At 47.7% G+C, this 18,938-nt stretch overlaps 1 protein-coding gene across 2 annotated transcripts; it reads right to left on the minus strand.

The window, feature by feature from the left end:
- Positions 1-696: 696 nt before the first annotated feature.
- Positions 697-17,290, minus strand: LOC142915655 (protein LSM14 homolog B-like). 2 transcript variants are annotated; one of them, XM_076061384.1, is made up of 9 exons: positions 17,215-17,290; positions 16,218-16,385; positions 12,270-12,427; positions 10,502-10,709; positions 7,571-7,723; positions 6,702-6,854; positions 5,146-5,248; positions 3,710-3,947; positions 697-1,337 (listed from the first exon to the last, which is right to left on the minus strand). In XM_076061384.1, exons 2-8 carry the CDS (start codon positions 16,336-16,338, stop codon positions 3,740-3,742), a joined length of 1,104 nt encoding a protein of 367 aa, XP_075917499.1. In that variant the 5' UTR covers positions 16,339-16,385; positions 17,215-17,290; the 3' UTR covers positions 697-1,337; positions 3,710-3,739. The 2 variants fall into 2 exon arrangements, with proteins under 2 accessions (XP_075917499.1, XP_075917498.1); XM_076061383.1 differs by lacking the exon at positions 17,215-17,290 and having other exon boundaries at positions 16,218-17,208.
- Between the last annotated feature and the right edge of the window lie 1,648 nt (positions 17,291-18,938).

Here is an 18,938-nt window from a genome sequence, read left to right on the forward strand (position 1 = left end):
CGCGCCAGCAGAGTGTTCTGCCCTCGAGGCCCCATCTCCCGTGTTGCGTGCGCTTCATTGCGGCCAGCCTGTAAAACTCTATGCACCTCTGCGACTTTTTAAAGCTGATTTTAGGGGGGGCCGCCGTGTAATCCGGCCTGGGGGGGGGGGAGGGGGGTCGGCCAATCTCCTGGCAACGGGAAACTGGGGGACATCCCTGCTAGGGGCCCTTCGGATGAAAGCCCGTGGGCCAGGCACCCCCCTTCGAGACCCTACGTGGGTGCGTGTGTGTGTGTGTTAAGTGGGAGTGTGCGTACGTTCGTGTGGAGGGGTGCGAGGGGATGGTGGCGCCGGCGGAGTTGCTCCGTTGCTGTGGCACCACAGTATCTATGGAATCGATAGTCATATCTATTGACTATAGTATTATCAGCTAACTATAGCAGTGTCCGCTTACTCTATAACAGTATTTAATTACTCTAAAGTAGCATCTACTCTGCAGCAGTATCTACCAACTCAACACTAGTATATACCGACTCTATTGCAGTTAACTTCTTACTCAGAGTACCGTGGTGAGGCCTAATCTCGTGCAGAGCCCCCGGCCTCGCCTAGATTGCCCAGCCGGCCGAGGTGGCATCTTGGCAGGCTGGGGCTGGGCTGCCACACCACGCTGCTTAACATACCAAGCACAGATTCATTTTTCAAAATCGGCCCTCAAGCTGGAACAGATGTCTCAATTTATTGAAATGCACTTTACTTTTTTTCAAATACAGCAAACCTCCCCCCCATCCCCGATCCTGTTAAAGCCATGCTTTGTACTACATTACAGCCAAAGTTTACAGGAATCTAAAGCAATGCAGTAAAAATTCAACGAAGCAATGTTGTAAAGCTACAGTTGGCCAACTTAATTATTTGCCGGCCATTTCACCACAGCGAATGCACCGATATAAATTCCACAACATTTAATGCTGCCTTGTGAAATACAAACACAACTCAATTAAATTGTCATGTCCATGGTTATTACAGCTTAAGACTGGTCGCACAAAATAACCAATTTTAGGAGACAATTAAAGCTTTAAAGTTAAGTCCGACTTTACAGAAATGTTTTACCTCACCCATTAGACTAAGGTTAAAAACTATACTTACAATTATAAATGTGTAAAGTGTTCAACAAAACGAGGTGTGTATCTTATTTACACACCATAGACATTAAAAGAATCGCATATCAATTAACAAAACCCACATACAGTCCTCGGACTATCCCTCTACGTAACGTTTCTTCAGACCAAACAAATGTGTTTTTAAATCAAGCAAACCCCCAATATATGTGCACTCTGGGAGGAAGTGTGGTTCTCTGCAACCTGCAACAACAAAAGCAAGCATTGTCGACATCAAGAAGGAAAACCAACAGATTGTCGTCGACCCCACAAAGGGCTCCATTCTCATTTGGAGAATTTGGTTTGCGTGGTCCCGATTTAGGCCAAGATTCGGTGACAAGGTGTCTCTCCAAGCTATCCAATGCCCTTCGTCAATCTCTAAAATTGGGCACGAGAGCGTTGCCAACCAACTCCATTTGAAAGAAACTACTCTACATTTGTATTTTACCAGGTACGGCCCACGGAGCTATAGAGCGCTCTTTCAGGAGAGACATGGCCACTGTTCTGCCCCACGGCAGATATGGAGCTGTGTTTACAGAAGAACTTCCTGATATGATGGTGCCGAGTTTGGTCACGTGACCAGGAAGTGACGCGTTAAGGGTCTCGAAGCGACGAGGCAAGGCAGGGGTGTCAGTCCTTACAAAGAGTACAACATGGAGGCACAATTACCATCTCAGTGAAGACGGGTGCATCTGCTCCTTGTGGGACTTTAATAATCATTGTCTGCAAGTTCGTTTATCGCCATATATATAAAAGGCAAAGTTGTAATGTGTGCCTGTTCAAAATGTTTAGCGTACTTCCCGACTTGCAACCAACTGGAAATTGGCCATGTGGGTACTTACCAGACTGTATACCACGCAAAAATGATAAAAATACATTTTTTTTTAGGGGGGGGGGAGCTCAATAATGGATATATTTTTTGCACGGCAAGTGAGCTGTGGCGTCAAATCTGTCACGTGACCCTCGCATGTGGAAGCGTAACGCATTGTATTGTAGCAGTTAGCATTGTCTGTGTGTGTGTGTATCTGTGTGTGTCTGTGTGTGTGTCTGTGTCTGTGTGTGTCTGTGTGTGTGTGGAAGCATAACGCATTGTAGTGTAGTGGTTAACGCTACGCTGCGCTATGAACCCGGCGACCCGAGTTCGATTCCCGCTCGCGGCCACCAAACGAGTAACTGCTTGGGTGTCAACATCGCCACTGGGGAGATAAAGGTGGCAGGGCGTGCTGCTGGCCACCAAACCCCTTCGTGTTCTTATAATACTGGGACTCCTGTTATGTTAGGATTGCCGTTATAATGCTGTAAATGCCTTTATAATGCTGTTAAATTGTTACGATAAATATGGAGGCCTAGTTAACAACGAAGCCTGCCACTTGCATTATTGTGAATAGTTATTTGTAATTAGATAAGTCGAGCCAGACTTGTGCCCATGTAACTTTAATGTATTCTTGAGAGCAAGGATGAAACCATTTATTTCAATGGTATCAGGTACTGGGACCGTGATCTGATCCCATCCCATCCGTGAAGGTAGGATGTCATTCCTGACTTACAGTACCCCGGGGTTTACAAATTGAGTTGTACCTGCGGTGATTGCTATATCGGGGAGACAAAGCGACATGTCTCTGGCCGAATTCGCGAGCACAAATCAGATTTGAAACACGTCAAAACGAATTATTCTGCCGTGGCTGATCACTGTTACAGCGCTGTGGGTGATCACGATATAATTTTCTCCGATACCAAGGTTCTTTGCAAACCCACGGGTTTTATCAGAGATGTGTTCACGAGGCAATTCAGATCTACAAACAGACACAATTTCAACCGAGAAGATGGTTTCAAATTAAGCAACCATTGGAAAGATGTTCTAAATCGAACTAAACATTAAACTAATTTTCAATGGTACAGTATATTTTTCAAGTAGTGGTACCCCAAACTTTCGCAGCTCTTAAAAATTCCCTTTTCACACCATCAATAGGTCCACCCGCACGTACACCACCTCTATGCTCAGTCGGCCAATCAAATGCTAATTTTTATGCTAATTCCTTTGTCAAGGCACCTTGTTTCCTCGCACACAGCTTAAAGGTCCGCGGTCTGAGCGTGGCTGTGTTTCACTCCAGCACTGTCCTCGAGACAGCCTGATCCCTTCACCCGATGAAGGCCGCTTGTGTTGTGGCCGAAACGTCGTGATTTTTGTTGTTTTATTTTTTACCTACGTGACTTTACCGAATAGAACCAAAGAGTATGGATCCTTGCAGTCACGAAAGCTTTAAATCTAGAAGTGTACCCATGGCTACAACCACGAGAAGGCGAGTAGAGTCAAGGACGTAATGAATGGGAAGAGGAATAGAAAGGGGTAGAGGAGACAAATGGAAAAATGGGATCAGAGACAATGCTATAAAAGGGTCTCTCTATCATCCTCCACGGAGCAGGGTATTTTCACAGGGGGGGTTTTTGGGGGCAGAGGGTAAGGGACTCAGCTGGGATGGCCACACAAGTCACGTGACTTCCTCAGGGAGGCACGAGCAGATTCTCGATATTGTTTTGCAGCTTAACGGGAGTGCAGGAGCGGGAGCTGCCCTTACCTGCACGTGCTCCTCATCCTCATCATCTGTCTAGTCCTGCACCTTGGCCGGCAGAGGAGACCGCACCCCTGCTTTGGGCATGCCCGGCCGCCCGTCCCCGCCCCACAGGGTCCAGCGGTTGAACCGGGACGCGTGGCCCCAGCTGTGCCAGAAGCGGCGAGCGCGCGCAGCCGGGAGGTTCACCCCGAACGTCTGCATGTTCAAGCGCTGCTCCTCCGCCAACGTCATGCGGCAGTTCCTTACAAGATGGAAGGGAGGGGGGGGCGGGGGTTGTGAGCACAGCTGGTGCATCTTGCCAGTCATCTCAGTCTATCCATGGCCACCTGGGGTCTGTCCCATGACCTCCTGTCAGCGAGCCTTCGACATTCCACGTGTACCTTCACCGAGCAGTGAATGGCGCGTGTTGGTATTGGAGGTGGAGGGAGGAGATAAAGACGCAGCGCTACAACTTCTTGCCCGTGCCACTACTACTGGCAGAAGGGCCACAGTAAGTCACTCATTTTCATTTTGGCAAATATCGCAGTTTTTACACCGGCACACGAAAAATGCCTGCCACTTGTAAAACACGTCACGGGATTCTTTGAATGTTCCCTGCCAAGCAGCAGGCGTACATCCCTACGGTTAATGCGCCCGCAGTATTATAAATCAGAGCAGCCACTAGATTTGCACCGCGAATAGTTTTGTTGTTACGCGACAACGACTCTTTCTGACGCTCCGAGCAGTGGCTCACCCCACACCATGTTGAAGAGTGGCCTGTGGATGACGACAGATCACGGTACTACAGAATTGCTCGAGTGAACGCTAAACCCTACATTAGAGGTTCCCTGCACGGTTCCACACCATCCTGCGTTTTAGAGAAATGTTCGCCTCGTGCCCAGTCAAATAATTACACGGTTCTTCCTCTGATTTTCGAGCTAGGATTTTTTCCCGAATCAAGCGCAACACCGCAATTCACGCGGCGTGCATTTTCTGCGCAGAGTAATTAAAGTTAACGTCACACATTTGCAACGCCCCAAAGTTTCCAGATATTCAGGAGGCGTAGTCAACCGCATACGAGTGAGAAGGCAGCCAGCAACGGCACTAACAATTGCCCGAGATCTGTCATCCTATATTAGGATGGTTAGGCCAACTCCATTTGTGAGTTTTTATTACACGAGGGACGAAACCAAAGAAAACCCACACGTGCAAAGGTGGGAGAGTGAAGGGGGGGGGAACAGCAACCCCATCTCCGTACAGATGGAGAGGAATCAACTTGCTGTACTGCTACCTCCTGGCAAGTCGGTGCACATGGCAGAAGATTGTGAACCACCAACCCGTTGCCTCCTCCAGGCGCTGTATATAAAGGTGTGCCGCCACCACTGCCCGTCCGAGACCATCAACCCCGCGATGAGCAAGGAGACCCAATTAAAAATGACAAGTGGCAGAAATGCCATTACCTGCCGCCATCTTTGGAAATGTTGTCAAAGAAGCATCTTGTTTTGTCGTAGAAGCATTTGTCAGGAAACACGGCAGAGCTCCTGCTGGGACCCCTCTGCATGTCTGCAGCACAAAGGGAGACGTCAATGTCAGAAACTAATTAAGGGATGGCCTGGACAATTAAAGACAAAGATCCCCACCCCGTTTCGCTTCAGACTATCGGGGCAAGTGCTCTTAGTGAGTGGCACCCCGAGGCCGGCACGGCACACGAAGGCATGGGTGGGCCTAGCACCATGCCCGGCCACCTTCGTCTCCCTCATGGCGATGGCTGAGGTGAGCCACTAGAGGGGGGCGACGGTACAGATTTGTTGAACCAAACTTTTCAACAGAAGACGCCGTGGCAGCAGTGGCAACAGGCCACCGTGATGGACGCTCGTGGAGATTGCTCCTCGTGAACAAAAATTGTCAAAAGTGCATCATGGTCCTAAAGGGACCAACATTTAGTACAGGGGATTCTCCAAATTTTTTTACCATTTGTTAAAATACAACCATTCACCGATGCGAGTCAGGGCTAAAACAATAAGACCATAAACTTTGCATTATATTTCAGGCCCATCAAGCTATATGGCTCTTTTTCAGAAGAGACCTGGCCACAAATGATAGCTCAACGAAGTGGCTTATTACATGAAAATTTCTGGCAGGTAAACTCCAATAAGTGCACGTTGATTCTAAAATGTGGAGGGAAAAACCGGATGACTCAGAGAAAACAGGTTTTTTTGGGTTAGATCGTGATCCAACCCAAAAAAAAATCTATCATGGATGATATTGGTCGCAAAAGCCTACATGTTCAACCGACCCAGAGAAAAATCCACACTACCACGGGGAGAGAGACGCATGCAAACTCCAAATATACAATGGTCAGGGTTTTGGTGAAACCCACGAGGCAAGGTAGCCCCCCCCCCCCACAGCCGCCTAATAATTTGTTGGCACAAGAGAGGCGGTGTAAGACAAATCCACTGTTGCACTGCACATCCATGCTTTACATTATCCAAGCTCCACTCTTTCTGCAACCCACACCTGACCAGAGTGATGCGAGGCCCTCACCCACAAGTGCAGTGACAGCCAAGCTTACTAAAGGCTGTCACATGCGGAGAGTTTCTCAAGTTATCATTCCTCACGATTACTCTAACTCGTATGAAAAAAAGGGCCTAATATAAATGTCCACATAAGCTACTTCATTGAGCTATCATTTGTGCCCAGGTCGCTTCTGAAAAAGCGAATAGCTCAGTGATCTTTACCTGGTAAGACAAGATTAGTTGATTTTTATTTTTTCAAGCGATTTGTTCACTTGACCTATAGACTGTGCACTCCCATCGTGTTTTTGTATTGTATGTTGTTACATTCTGACCCGCCCCTACTGAACATCTGTGGACAAAAAAACCTTTGTAGCGCATCGAAATCCCCCAGTGGACAAATAAATATTCTGATTCTAAAAGGAGACATCCCACAGGAGTGGTGGTGGTGGTGTGAAACCGGGTCCCTCAAAGTGCTCCTTTTAAAAAAAAAGGTCCACCACCTTCTCCTTGCTTGGCCTTGTTGTCCTGGAACTCCTTGTCCAGCTCCTCGCGGTCCAGCTGCGCGTTGCTGCTCTCAAAGTCAAACTCCGCCTGAAACTCATCGCCCAGGTTCAGGGCCTGTGCCTTCTGGGGGCGCCCATGGCGGCTCGAGCCTGCGGGGAGAGAAAAATAAACGGCAGCTCGGTTTGTGATCCACCAACGCCGCGGTGGTGGCGGTGGTGAGATGTTAACTACCTAGCCTGGTACGCAAGAGCTCGTGGGTTCTATCCCGACCCCCTGCTGTATACTTGGAAGTTTGCATGTTCTCCCCAAATGTGAAACATTTCCTGCAAACTTTCTCCATTGGAATAATGCATCAATGAGTACACCCTGCTGCAAAGAAAAAAAAACTTTTGCTGGACCCTCATGGACAAATGTGAGTCTCTTACTTTCGACCCAGGTTTCCTGGGTAAATATTCACGACCATAAAAAAATAGCGCACCGGCTGCCCGGTATTTAGGTCGGCACCAGCGGCCAAGAATCTGTTATTCTCTCCGCCCTCTGCACATGTTCAAAAGGCCATTGCCAAAGTCCAGGCTAATGCACCGCGTCGCCTTTGAGGCAACGTCAGTGATAAAAGTGGCAAGGGGTTTTTGCCTTCCCACCGCGATTTACAAAGCCCCACGACGAATGCGTCCACAGAAGCTGTGCACGGCGAGCCTTCAATACGCAAACGCATTAATTAGTCTCCGTCGGTACGAGACGCCGACTGTAAATTGGGACACGTTGCTTCAAAACGAACTTACAAATTTGATGAAAAGATGAATGACGGCATGGGGGGGTGGCGGGTGGGGAGGGCGAACACCACCCACACCACCCGTAGCCGTACCTGCAATCTGCTTCACGGGGGCCCTCCGCCACCGCCGCCGCCGCCGGGGCGCCGTCTGCACCCCCCGATCCACCGTGCCGCTCTTCCTCGCCGGCTGCTGCGGCGTGGCGTTGACGCACGCAGCGGCCGCGCCGGCCGTGGGCGCTGCCGCACCTGTGGGCGATGGGCACAGCCGGCGCGCACCCACCGGTCGTCTCGGTTCGTCAACCCGTCGGGGGGGCCACGTGGGACCCTCCCGCGACCTCATCTGGCACGGGCGCTGTGGTGACGTCACCGTCACTTAGTGGCGAAAAGCGGCTGTTGGTATTATGGGGCGGGGGGGGGGGGCGTTCTACAACAGCTGTGTGGGCAAGACACAAGTGCCATAGCCCTCCATCACCCATCGTGGTGTCAGTGTCATCATCATCATTACCACCACAACACCTCCCCCCCTATCGTTCCTCACGACTGCAGGTCACACGTTTGTGTTGTCACCAGGCAGAGGGGCTCACCGCACACAAATCCCAGTGTAGCCGAGCGTGCCATTATTACGTCGCTTCGAGAGAGGCCGTCAAAACCGCACAGATCACTCGGCGGCCAAGCGCAGAGCTTGCCGACCACCCCGTTTGCGTCTCCGACATTTACGAAATGGAAACTCCGCTTTCATTTGCTCTTGATGCAACCAATTGCCATAGCCACGTAGGTAAAAAATAAAATAACAAAAATCAGCGCTGTCCTCCAGACAGTCTCGTCCCTTCACCTGATGAAGGCCGCTTGTGTTGTGGCCGAAACGTCGTGATTTTTTGTTATTTTATTTTTTACCTACGTGGTGACTTTACCCAATAGAACCAAAGAGTATGGATCCTAGCAGTCACGAAAGCTTCAAATCTAGAATTGCCATAGCACCACCATTCATATATTTCGTCAAAAATGATTATTTCGCACGGGTTTAAAATATAAAAATATTAGCACACGTTTGTCGTTAGGGGCGTTTGCGCGCAACTTTTATGGGTCTGGCAGCATTACATTGGGGGGGTGGGGGGGGGTTAACATTAATAAACGAGACGGTGGAACGAGGGTCACCGGGGCTCTTGTCCACAAGCCACGGCAGACTTCACGACTCGTCCTCCCGCCTGCAGAGGGAGGCCTCGGCTACACCAACACGGGCGGCGCGAGGATCCACGATGCTTCCGTTAAAACCGGTGGCTGTTTGTAACCTTTGCCGCAGCCTTGCAACCCCTTTGGTTCTCAATCGTTCACAAACAACGTGCAACGTCAACAGACGTAGGGGGTTTGATGAAACAAAGCGGTTGCACTTGGCCCGCGCGCAATCTGTATTTCGATGATATACCTTCGAAATAAATCCCCAGAACGGGGATCTTGCAACCCCCAAGGGGTGCGTGCACCCCTGGATTAAGAACCACTGGGCGAGACGATCGTGGGGTAACACAGCAACATCAATTTACAACTTACACCCCTCTCACGTCGTCGCTTTATTATGAACACCGCTAACGCAATTTACGTCGGTGACAGCATCGATCCTTTCTCGTATCCCCATCGCTTCTTGCTTCACCTATCCTGTAAACTACCCTGTGGTGTCGCGCGCATGACGACATGTACTGTGCTTTCGATGACAAAATATATTATTGATGTACGGTATTTTGGGAAAAAATTGTTTCAATTTACGTCGCACATTTCAGGAACGCATCACCAATGTAAATTGGGGTACTGCTCTACAATGGCCAATGTTCTGCTACACCGTCTGCCACCCAACAAATCAAATTTGTCACCTGGAGCACCACACCAAATTATGTGCTTTCGGCAAACCAGAATGTTGAAAAAAAAAAAACAATCAGATTTCCGTACGACGTCTCATTGGACATTACAAAATCGGGCGTCAGGTGTTTGGTAAGAGATGCTGGTGTAGATTCGATCAGAAATCCTCTCATCTCTCAATACCCAGCCAGTGAACAGGGTGGCCACAACCTCAGCACCACGACAGCACCTCATTGAGATCAATATAGCAAGTTGCCTCTGGCAACCTCGTTTCTCACAAAACCACAGATTTTAAAAAAGAAAGTCTTAGTTCATCATCGCCATGGAGAAATGCATCGTGCAGGACCTTGAAGCCGCAATTAAATTTTGTTGGTGCAAATCTTAATTGGGTTAAGTTGTGGAAGAGGGGTAATTTTAAAACGTTTTTATTTTTTATCAGGCAAGACACCGAGCTATATTTGCACTTTTTCAGAAGCCACTTTGCCACAAATGATCGTTGAATAAAGCGGCTTTCTTGGTAAACGCCATTATTGCAAACAGCAAAACCCATTTAGCACCACATTTGTATTATCTCGTGGTAGAAGAGTGGCTCTCGAACAACTACGAACCCAACGACGCAAAAAATAACTCGATTCTCAGCCACATCACGAGCGAATTATATCCAAATCGGTGGTTGGCTCCCCACCTACCCATTCACCACAACCGCACAAGTGAAGCGTGGCAGGTCAAATAACCACCCCACCCCGCATGACAAGACAGCGTGGCCTTCGCCGAGCAGTCCATTGACAGAGGGCACCAAATAATAACGCTTTAAATGACGGGTTATTCTGAAAAGGCGACAATTTAAAATACAATCACTGGGTATCACCATCAAGCGCAAAGTAAAAACAAAAATGCTCGTCCGCATGCACTATGCATTATCATCATCATCGAGCTGTTATACACAGAGCCTTTTATTTTCCTGCATGCGCTTACGGAAATAATTCCATGAAGATAGCTGCAACTCAACTGCGTTCAATTAAGATCGCATTGAAATCACGCCTCTAAACGAGCAAAAGGCGAAAACGACCCGAGGCAAGGCCACTGGGCAACGGAAACCACGTGGCATTAAGAGGGCAAAGGTGCAGCCCTGCAGTGCCGATGTTTACCGCACACCGCACCCCCCCCCTCCCGTACCCGCAGCTCCTCTGTACGCAGGCTGCACGAAGGGACGGTGCCCGACCGCTGTGGCCCAGGCGTCGTGCCGCGCGTGGCCCGGGTGGCCGCCCGTGGCACCGCGGGGGGGTCCGGTCGGCGTGCCCGGCGCGGAGTGGCAGCTCGCCGCCGCTCCGATACCGCACGTGTGGCAGCGAGCGGCGGCCCCCCCCGGGGTGCCCGGCGAGGACTGGACGGGGGGTGAGGGTGGGTTAGGCAGCGATTAGAACAAATCACGACGGACGACGTACGCATGTCAAACTTCTTATGCACCTTCTTGGTTCTTTCGGTAAAGTCACCACCACGTAGAAGGGAAACAATAAAATAATAAAAATATAAAACTTTAAAATTCTCACGACGTTTCGACTGCAAGACAAGCAATCATCATCAGGTGTAAAAACCACAGCAAGACATTTTTTTTAAAAAAGTGGCGGGTTTTTTTTTTACATTATCACCACGGAGAGCGATTTGGCAGTTATTCAGATGGACAAGTCCATCTATGTTCGGAAAAGAGGAGGGGGGAGACGAAAATGATGGATGCGGTCTGAAAGCCACCGTAAGCGTGAACAATAAATTAAGACCCGGAATGGTTTATCAAATCCTTCCAATGATTGCTAAGCCAGAATTCCTTCCTCTCGGTTGAAATTGTCTCTGTGTTTGTATATGTGGATAGCCTCATGAACGAATCTCTCATGGTAGCCAGATGGCTTACAGAGAACCTCTGTAAGCCATCAGGCTACCATGAGAGATTCTCCCGTTTCGGTCTTAGGAGGAGGGATAATTGCGATGTCATCACCCGAGAGCCAATCAGGTGCCAAGGGTTGCGCAATTCAGCCACTGGCACGCTGGCACCCGGGCTCGGATCTTGGTAGCCTCTTCCATCTCCTCCTCCTCAACCTGTAAAAACCCTCCACAGCTACCACTGTTAGCTAACTATTGTAACTCTCAAATGCAACTTTCATCAAGCCCCCCGAGTGTGAAGTGCAGTCTCCAACCTCGTATTCTCCACCATCTCTGGCTTCCTCGATTCCAGTGCCGTGAAGGGAAAATTTGCCCGAAATGCGGCCGATCAGCGTTGACTTTTTTTCCACATTTTGTCAACATGTTGCCAAAGATGTCCCTTAAAGGCTTAACGGACGTTCGGGGCAAGTGCAGTGCGAGCAACTACGAGGCCGGCAAAGCACACGGAGGAGGTGGGGAAGCCAGACCCACGCCCGACCGCCTTCTCCCCAGTGGCGATGTTTATACATCGCACCAGGTGCTCATTGGATAGACCTCAGGAAAAGCCCGGGACTGTTTCAGATAATCGTCACCTGGCGTTGGCCGTAAGTGGGAATCAAACCCCGGTGGGTCGTAGGCGGGTTTGTGGTGCAGCGCATCAACCACTGTGCCACCGCTCCCCTAAACCATGGCACTGCTGCAGTGGCAAGATGTTAACTACCTCGCCTGGAGTACAATAGGTCGTGGGGTTTGATCCAGACCCCCGACGCCTGCATATTTTTGGAGTTTTCAACGTCCTCCCCCGTGGTCACGTGGATTTCTCTGGGTCATCCAGTTTCTACCTCCACGTTTTAGAACCGACGTGCATTTGGAGTATTTGGCTGCTGGAAATGTCCACGCGATAAGCCGCTTCGTTGAGCAAATCATTTGTGGCCGGGTCGCTTCTGAAAAGAGAGTTAAGTAGCTCGGTGGGCCTCACATGGTACAATAAATAAAGAGTTTAATGGTAAAGAGCGGCTGCACCTCTCACCTGCACCATGGCCACGTCGTGGTGCAGAGCGGACAGCATGTACTCGCACGGGGTCAAGTCCTTGATCTCGCTGATGCGAAAGACGATGTGTTCGAAGACCTCCTCGCGAGGGGCAATGGGACGGTCGGCGGGGCGCCCCTCCGTCCCGCGCAAGCACACTGCGCGCACACAAAGACGCCCGCCGCCGGTACAGACCTCCACGTACCCGTTTGGTCAAGCGTTGTTACGGTCGAGAGCACCTATGCAGGTCGGAGCAGGTGCGTGGTTGTGGGTTTTGGGCGCCACTGTGGTGAGAAGTTAACTACCTCGCCTGGTATATATCGAAGGTCATGCGTTTCATCCCAACCCTGACAACACCTGCTGTATATTTGGAGTCAGCGAGGTTTTCTCTTCCCATGGGTCGAGCGGATCCCCCCCCCCCTCCAGGTCCTTCGATAAGCCACTTCGTTGCGTTACCTACCATTTGTGGGCAGGTCGCTTCTGAAAGAGCGATATAGTAAGTGGGCCTTACCCGCAACTTAAACAATTCTTTAAAATAGTTTCTAGCTGGTTCAGCTACCTTCATCCTCCCCAGTGCTGATTTAATCATCTTTTTTACTTACACACCACACCAGGTAACTTCACTTGAAGGCAGTCTACCTACGCGAAAACCAGAATGTGTTGGGATACAAGGCCACCACCGACGACGTTGTCTGTAGCCAGGAATCAAATCTAGCTCGCGGGGTTCCGAGCTGCACACATTTCTCAACTCTGCAAGCCATGCAAGCCAAAAATTGAGATTCATTTATTTCCTGTAACAAGCTATATTAAATATTCTTGTTTCTTTCGGTAAAGTCACGTAAAAGGGAAATAATAAAAATAAAACATAATAAAATAAAAATGAAATTTATTTTATTTTTATTTAAATAAAATTAAAATTAAATTTATTTTATATGTATTTTATTTTATTATGTCTTAGCTGTATTAAAACCAATAGCCCATCATCCATAAGCCATATGCCTGCAGGTATTGAATGTTTATGGGTATCAACATCACAAATCCCTATCATCACTGTCGCAAAGAAGAAGTTCTCCATTGTGCCAATTTAATCCCGACAGGTGCCGTTGGCCCAAATCTGTGAATCCGTTTAGAGTATTTGGCGGCTAAACGTTCCCACGCGCTAAGCCACTTCGTTGTGTTACCTACCATTTGTGGGCAGGTCGCTTCTGAAAGAGCGATATAGTAAGTGGGCCTTACCCGCAACCTAAACAATTCTTTAAAATAGTTTCTAGCTGGTTCAGCTACCTTCATTCTCCCCAGTGCTGATTTAATCATCTTTTTCACTTACACACCGCACCAGGTAACTTCACTTGAAGGCAGTCTACTACGCGAAGCCCAGAATGTGTTGGGATACAAAGCCACCACCGACGACGTTGTCTGTAGCCAGGAATCAAATCTAGCTCGCGGGGTTTCGAGCTGCACACATTTCTCAACTCTGCAAGCCAAAAATTGAGATTCATTTATTTCCTGCAACAAGCTGTATTAAATATTCTGGTTTCTTTCGGTAAAGTCACATAGAAGGGAAATAATAAAATAATAAAAATAAAACATAAACTCAAAATGAAATTTATTTTATTTTTATTTAAATAAAATATAAATGAAATTTATTTTATATGTATTTTATTTTATTACGTCTTAGCTGTATTAAAACCAATAGCCTGTCATCCATTAGCCATATGCCTGCAGGTATTGAATGTTTATGGGTATCAACATCACAAATCGCTATCATCACCGTCGCAAAGAAGAAGTTCTCCATTGTGCCAATTTAATCCCGACAGGTGCCGTTGGCCCAAATCTGTGAATGAAGGCAAAAATGAATCTGGAACATTTCCAAATTAACTGTTTTGGGGCCGTCCAGAAATGACGTCACGCACCTGGGGGGGGGGTCAGACATTTGTGACGATGTGTGACGACTGGGGGGGGGGGAGTTTGATAAATGTGACGTCACATCAAAATGCGCAACTTTAAATATAGACAACACGTTCCACTTAATTAGACTTTTTAATGTTTTCTCCTACAAGATCAGAGTGCAGCGGCACATTAAATACGCACTACAATGACAACAATAGTTTAAAGCGATTTGAAGCGTGTTTTTTTTTTTGCGGGGGGTGAGGGGGGAGGGGGCAGAGCTTTGTGACGTCATATTTGAGGGCGGGGGGGGTCAAAAAAATCGTTCAGAATCACGTGACGTCATTTATGGACGGCCCCTTATGTGGCACCGCCGGGCTCTTTGGCCGGGTCACGCGCCGTCTATGACCAGCCGCGTCTCATTGCCCTGTGACTACCGACCCGGCTTCAACACTTGATTTTTGCACACAGCGTTTTAATACGTTTTTTTTGTGTGGAATATTTGCTGGTTTATTCCAGAATGTTTCTGTTACGCGTTGTCGCTTTAAGATGTTCTGTGTTCAAATGTTGATTGTTGCGGTTGCACCCGACTTAAGAGCCGCATGGCTCACAGGGGTATACCTAATAAATGAAACTTGAAACTTGAACACGCACACGCACCGAAACCACGAACTTTTTCAGGTCAACGGGGTTAATCGCGCGTTCGTGTTGGCATAGCTGTCAACCCCTTATCAGTGCCCCTAGATTGTTACAGATCGATTCAAACCCTTATTGGTCACCCCCTGCCCTTATAAACATCAACGTTTAGCCAACGAGGTCCCGTTGCCAAGGGAGAAACGCAAACAGATGGACGAAACAATGTGTGCCCGTATTGAAACGGCTGTGCACCCAATAACCTTCGTTGAAAAATACTTGAAACCACTGCGACCCAGAACCAGCAAGAACAACAACCTCAGAACATTCGTGATTAAGCGGGTGACGAGTTGAAGAACTTTGCCCCAGTACAGCTAGAGGCGCCGGCCATAAATGACGTCGCGCGATTTTGGACGATTTTTGCCACCCCCCCCCAAAAAAAAAATATAAAACATGCTTCAAATCTCTTTAAACTATTATCATTGTAGCGCGTATTTAATGTGGCGCTGCACTCTGATGTTGTAGGTGAAAACATTTATTAAAAAGTCTATTTAATTAAGTAGAACGTTTTGATTTAAAGCTTTCGTGACTGCAGGGATCCATCTTATTGGTTCTTTCGGTAAAGTCATGTAGAATGGAAATAAAATAAAACATAATAAAATAACATTTTATTAAAAAATCAAATAAAGTAAATAATAAAACATAATAAAATTTTATTGAAAATTAAATGTTATTGCTTTATTTTTATTATTTTATTTCCATTCTACGTGACTTTACCGAAATAACCAAGAAGATAAGTAGAACGTGTTGTCTATATTTAAAGTTGCGAATTTTGATGTGACGTCACATTTCTCAACTCCCCACCGCCCCTCGTCACACATCGTCACAAATGTCTGACCCCCACGTGACGCATCAATGGCTGTTATTTTAAACATTTCTGGGCAATTCCCAGAGATTAAGGACTCTCTTACAAATCCAGGTTAATTGAAAACGCAAAAGTACATACAGCAATCCAATACAATCATGATTTTATTTATTTCTTTTCATTTATTTTATTGATTTTTTTCACCTACGTGACTTTACCAAAAAAAACCAAAGACTATCTTATTTGTCGTTTGAGCATCTTAACACCTCCTGTTTGATTGCTCTGAAAAGGGTCAAACCCCTCTTTAATACCCCCCCCCCACACATTGACCCCACGACACCCACACCAATCTGTCCAGAAGGCAACAACGTCGCCGACACGTTCACCTCCTCCTGGCAAACTTTCCCCAGTCCCAAGGCCTCCTCCTCCTCCTGCTGCTGCTGCTGCCCGAGCGAGTCGCCTGTTAGGACGACTCAAGCGGCTTCATTAAACCCCTAACCCGCAGCTTCGCGGTGTCCACAGTCATCCCGTGAACCACCCACCCCCACCCCCCAGTGCGTAACCTTTCGCCAAGACGACGGTGGAGTCGTCCGTGTTGATGTCACAGAGGATGCCCTCGTAGCGGATGCCCGCCATGGAGAGCAAGCTCATCCTGACGCCCATGCAGGCCGCCCAAGTGGCCATGGTCGCCGGCTCTGGCTACGGGCGACGAGAGGGGCTGGTGGGGCCGCCTTGGTGGGGCCGGGCAGGAGGAGGGGGGGGAGGGGGGAACTTGGCCCGGATCGTGAGACGACGACGATGATGATGATGGTGTTGGTGGTGGTGTTGATGATGGTGATGATGGTGGTGTTGTTGATGGTGGTGTTGATGGTGGTGGTGTTGATGGTGGTGGTGTTGTTGATGGTGGTGGTGTTGATGATGTTGGTGGTGTTGATGATGATGGTCTTGTTGATGGTGGTGGTGTTGATGGTGGTGGTGTTGATGGTGGTGGTGTTGATGGTGGTGTTGATGATGGTGGTGTTGATGATGATGGTGGTGTTTATGATGATGGTGTTGTTGTTGATGGTGATGTTGATGGTGTTGATGATGATGATGATGGTGGTGTTGTTGATGATGGTGATGATGGTGTTAATGATGGTGGTGTTTATGATGGTGTTGTTGTTGATGGTGATGTTGATGATGATGGTGGTGTTGATGATGTTGATGATGATGGTGTTGATGATGATGGTGTTGATGATGATGGTGATGTTGATGATGATGGTGGTGTTGATGATGTTGATGATGATGGTGTTGATGATGATGGTGTTGATGATGATGGTGATGTTGATGATGGTGTTGATGATGATGATGGTGGTGTTGTTGATGATGGTGATGATGGTGTTAATGATGGTGGTGTTTATGATGATGATGATGGTGTTGTTGTTGATGATGATGGTGGTGTTGATGATGTTGATGATGATGGTGTTGATGAGGATGGTGTTGATGATGATGGTGATGTTGATGATGATGGTGGTGTTGTTGATGATGATGATGGTGTTGATGATGATGGCAACAACTCACGGCGTATCCCCCACGTGTTCACGGACACGCCACTGGCACTGCAATGCACTCTGGGTAGCGCCACGTGGGCGGGATTGTGGGGGGAGGGGGATTTGTTTCTCTTCCGCTCAACGTCGTGGGTTTTTTGCTTTGTGTTTCATTTTAGTAATTTTTAATTTAATTTTTATTTTCTATCTACGTGACTTTACCGAAAGAACCAGGAATGTGAACTGCATGAAATATAAAGCAGGTCACGTGCATGCTTCTCGACCAATAGAAATACGCGGCGTTTTTTTAAACCGAGGGGCATTTCCCCACCCCGCCCACCCTGCCCCCCGTCCACCCCGCCCCTTACACCCCCACCCCGCCCCCTTACACCCCGCCCCCTTGCACCGCCCCGCCCTCTTCCACCCCGCCCCGCCTCCTTCCACCACGCCCCCTTCAAACCCCGCCCCTCCTCCACCCACGTCTCTCCGTGACGGTTTGAAGGCCCAGTTCAGTTTTCAGTTTATTTTAGCCCTGTGAGCGATTCGGCTCTTGAATCGGGTGCAACCACAACAAACAAAAAAAACAAAAACACGAACAAGAAAAACATCTTAAAGTGACTATGTGACTGTGCAAACAGAAAATCCATGAAAAAAACAGCAAAATATTCCTGAAAATTAGCCGTACACCAACGCTGTGTGCAAAAAATCCCAGTGGGATGCAAGTCAAACAACAACCACAACAACTTAGATTAAGGCCATCAGTTTAACTCCGTACTACAACAAAACAAACATGTCCAAACCTAAAAACGTTTTCCAAATCACCAAAAAATAAAGCCATAATTGCAGCGTAACAGTGATCACAGGGACTGTGACCGAATTTTTACAATTAACTACATAAATAACATGTAACACCAAATCCTAGAGCCATAGTTGGCTGCATGAGTTACTCCACAACAACAGATGCATCGGTCTGAGTATCAAATTACTCAATGTACCTTTAAGATCAGCACGCTAAATCAAAATACAGATAATACTTTGGAGCGTTATCCGGAGCGAAACATTTTATTTTATGTTACGCCAATGAATAGCAGTGGCAGCTAGGGGTGTACAACTCCTCGAGAGCAGTTTTGAGAGAAGATCTCATTGGTAGCGATTCAAGTTGCAGTTTATTGGCAATAGCATTCCAGACTCTGGGGGCATCAATAGCAAAGGCCCTTCCTACGGCAATAGGGAATGTGAAGCTGGTAAATGAGCGAAGACCTGAGGTCAAATTTGTTATTTGAAATAGAGTGGAGATCCAGCAGGTAGTCTGTGGATTTTTTTGTAAGTACATCGTGAATAAATAAGATCTGGTGCACAAGCCGTCGAACATTAAGAGACGTTAAGTTTGACCCAATGTAGAGATCACAGTGGTGAGTCCTATATGTGCAGTTCAATGTAAATTTTAAGGCCGAGTGATAGATGGAATCAAGCTTCTTCAGTACAGTACTTGGGGCTGATTTATACACGATGTCACAGTAGTCAAGTAGAGGCAGTATGGTAGCTTTTATCAATTCCAAACGGAACATTGGGGGGAAGCAGTGCTTGTGTCGATACAGAAAACCAATTTTTATTTGTGTCTTTTTACCAATATAATCAATGTGATCTTCAAAATTCAGTTTTGAATCCAGGATGACCCCAAGATACTTATAGATCTTGACTTGCTCTATTTTATAATTATTTAAGGAATGTAATTGGGGAAACATGACTTCCTGCTTT

The sequence above is a fragment of the Petromyzon marinus genome, unplaced genomic scaffold, assembly GCF_048934315.1.
Source record: "Petromyzon marinus isolate PM22_M1 ecotype Great Lakes invasive population unplaced genomic scaffold, UKy_Petmar_22M1.pri1.0 PM_G_Scaffold_33, whole genome shotgun sequence".
Classification (NCBI taxonomy): domain Eukaryota; kingdom Metazoa; phylum Chordata; class Hyperoartia; order Petromyzontiformes; family Petromyzontidae; genus Petromyzon; species Petromyzon marinus.

Excerpts from the sequence above, each read along its gene's own strand:
- LOC142915655 (XM_076061384.1), bottom strand. The coding sequence starts at position 16,338 with ATGGCCACTTGGGCGGCCTGCATGGGCGTCAGGATGAGCTTGCTCTCC. Across the intron at positions 12,428-16,217 it reads CACCGTCGTCTTGGCGAAAG|TGTGCTTGCGCGGGACGGAG; the intron begins GTTACGCACTGG and ends GTGTGCGCGCAG. Across the intron at positions 3,948-5,145 it reads ATTTCCAAAGATGGCGGCAG|GAACTGCCGCATGACGTTGG; the intron begins GTAATGGCATTT and ends CCATCTTGTAAG.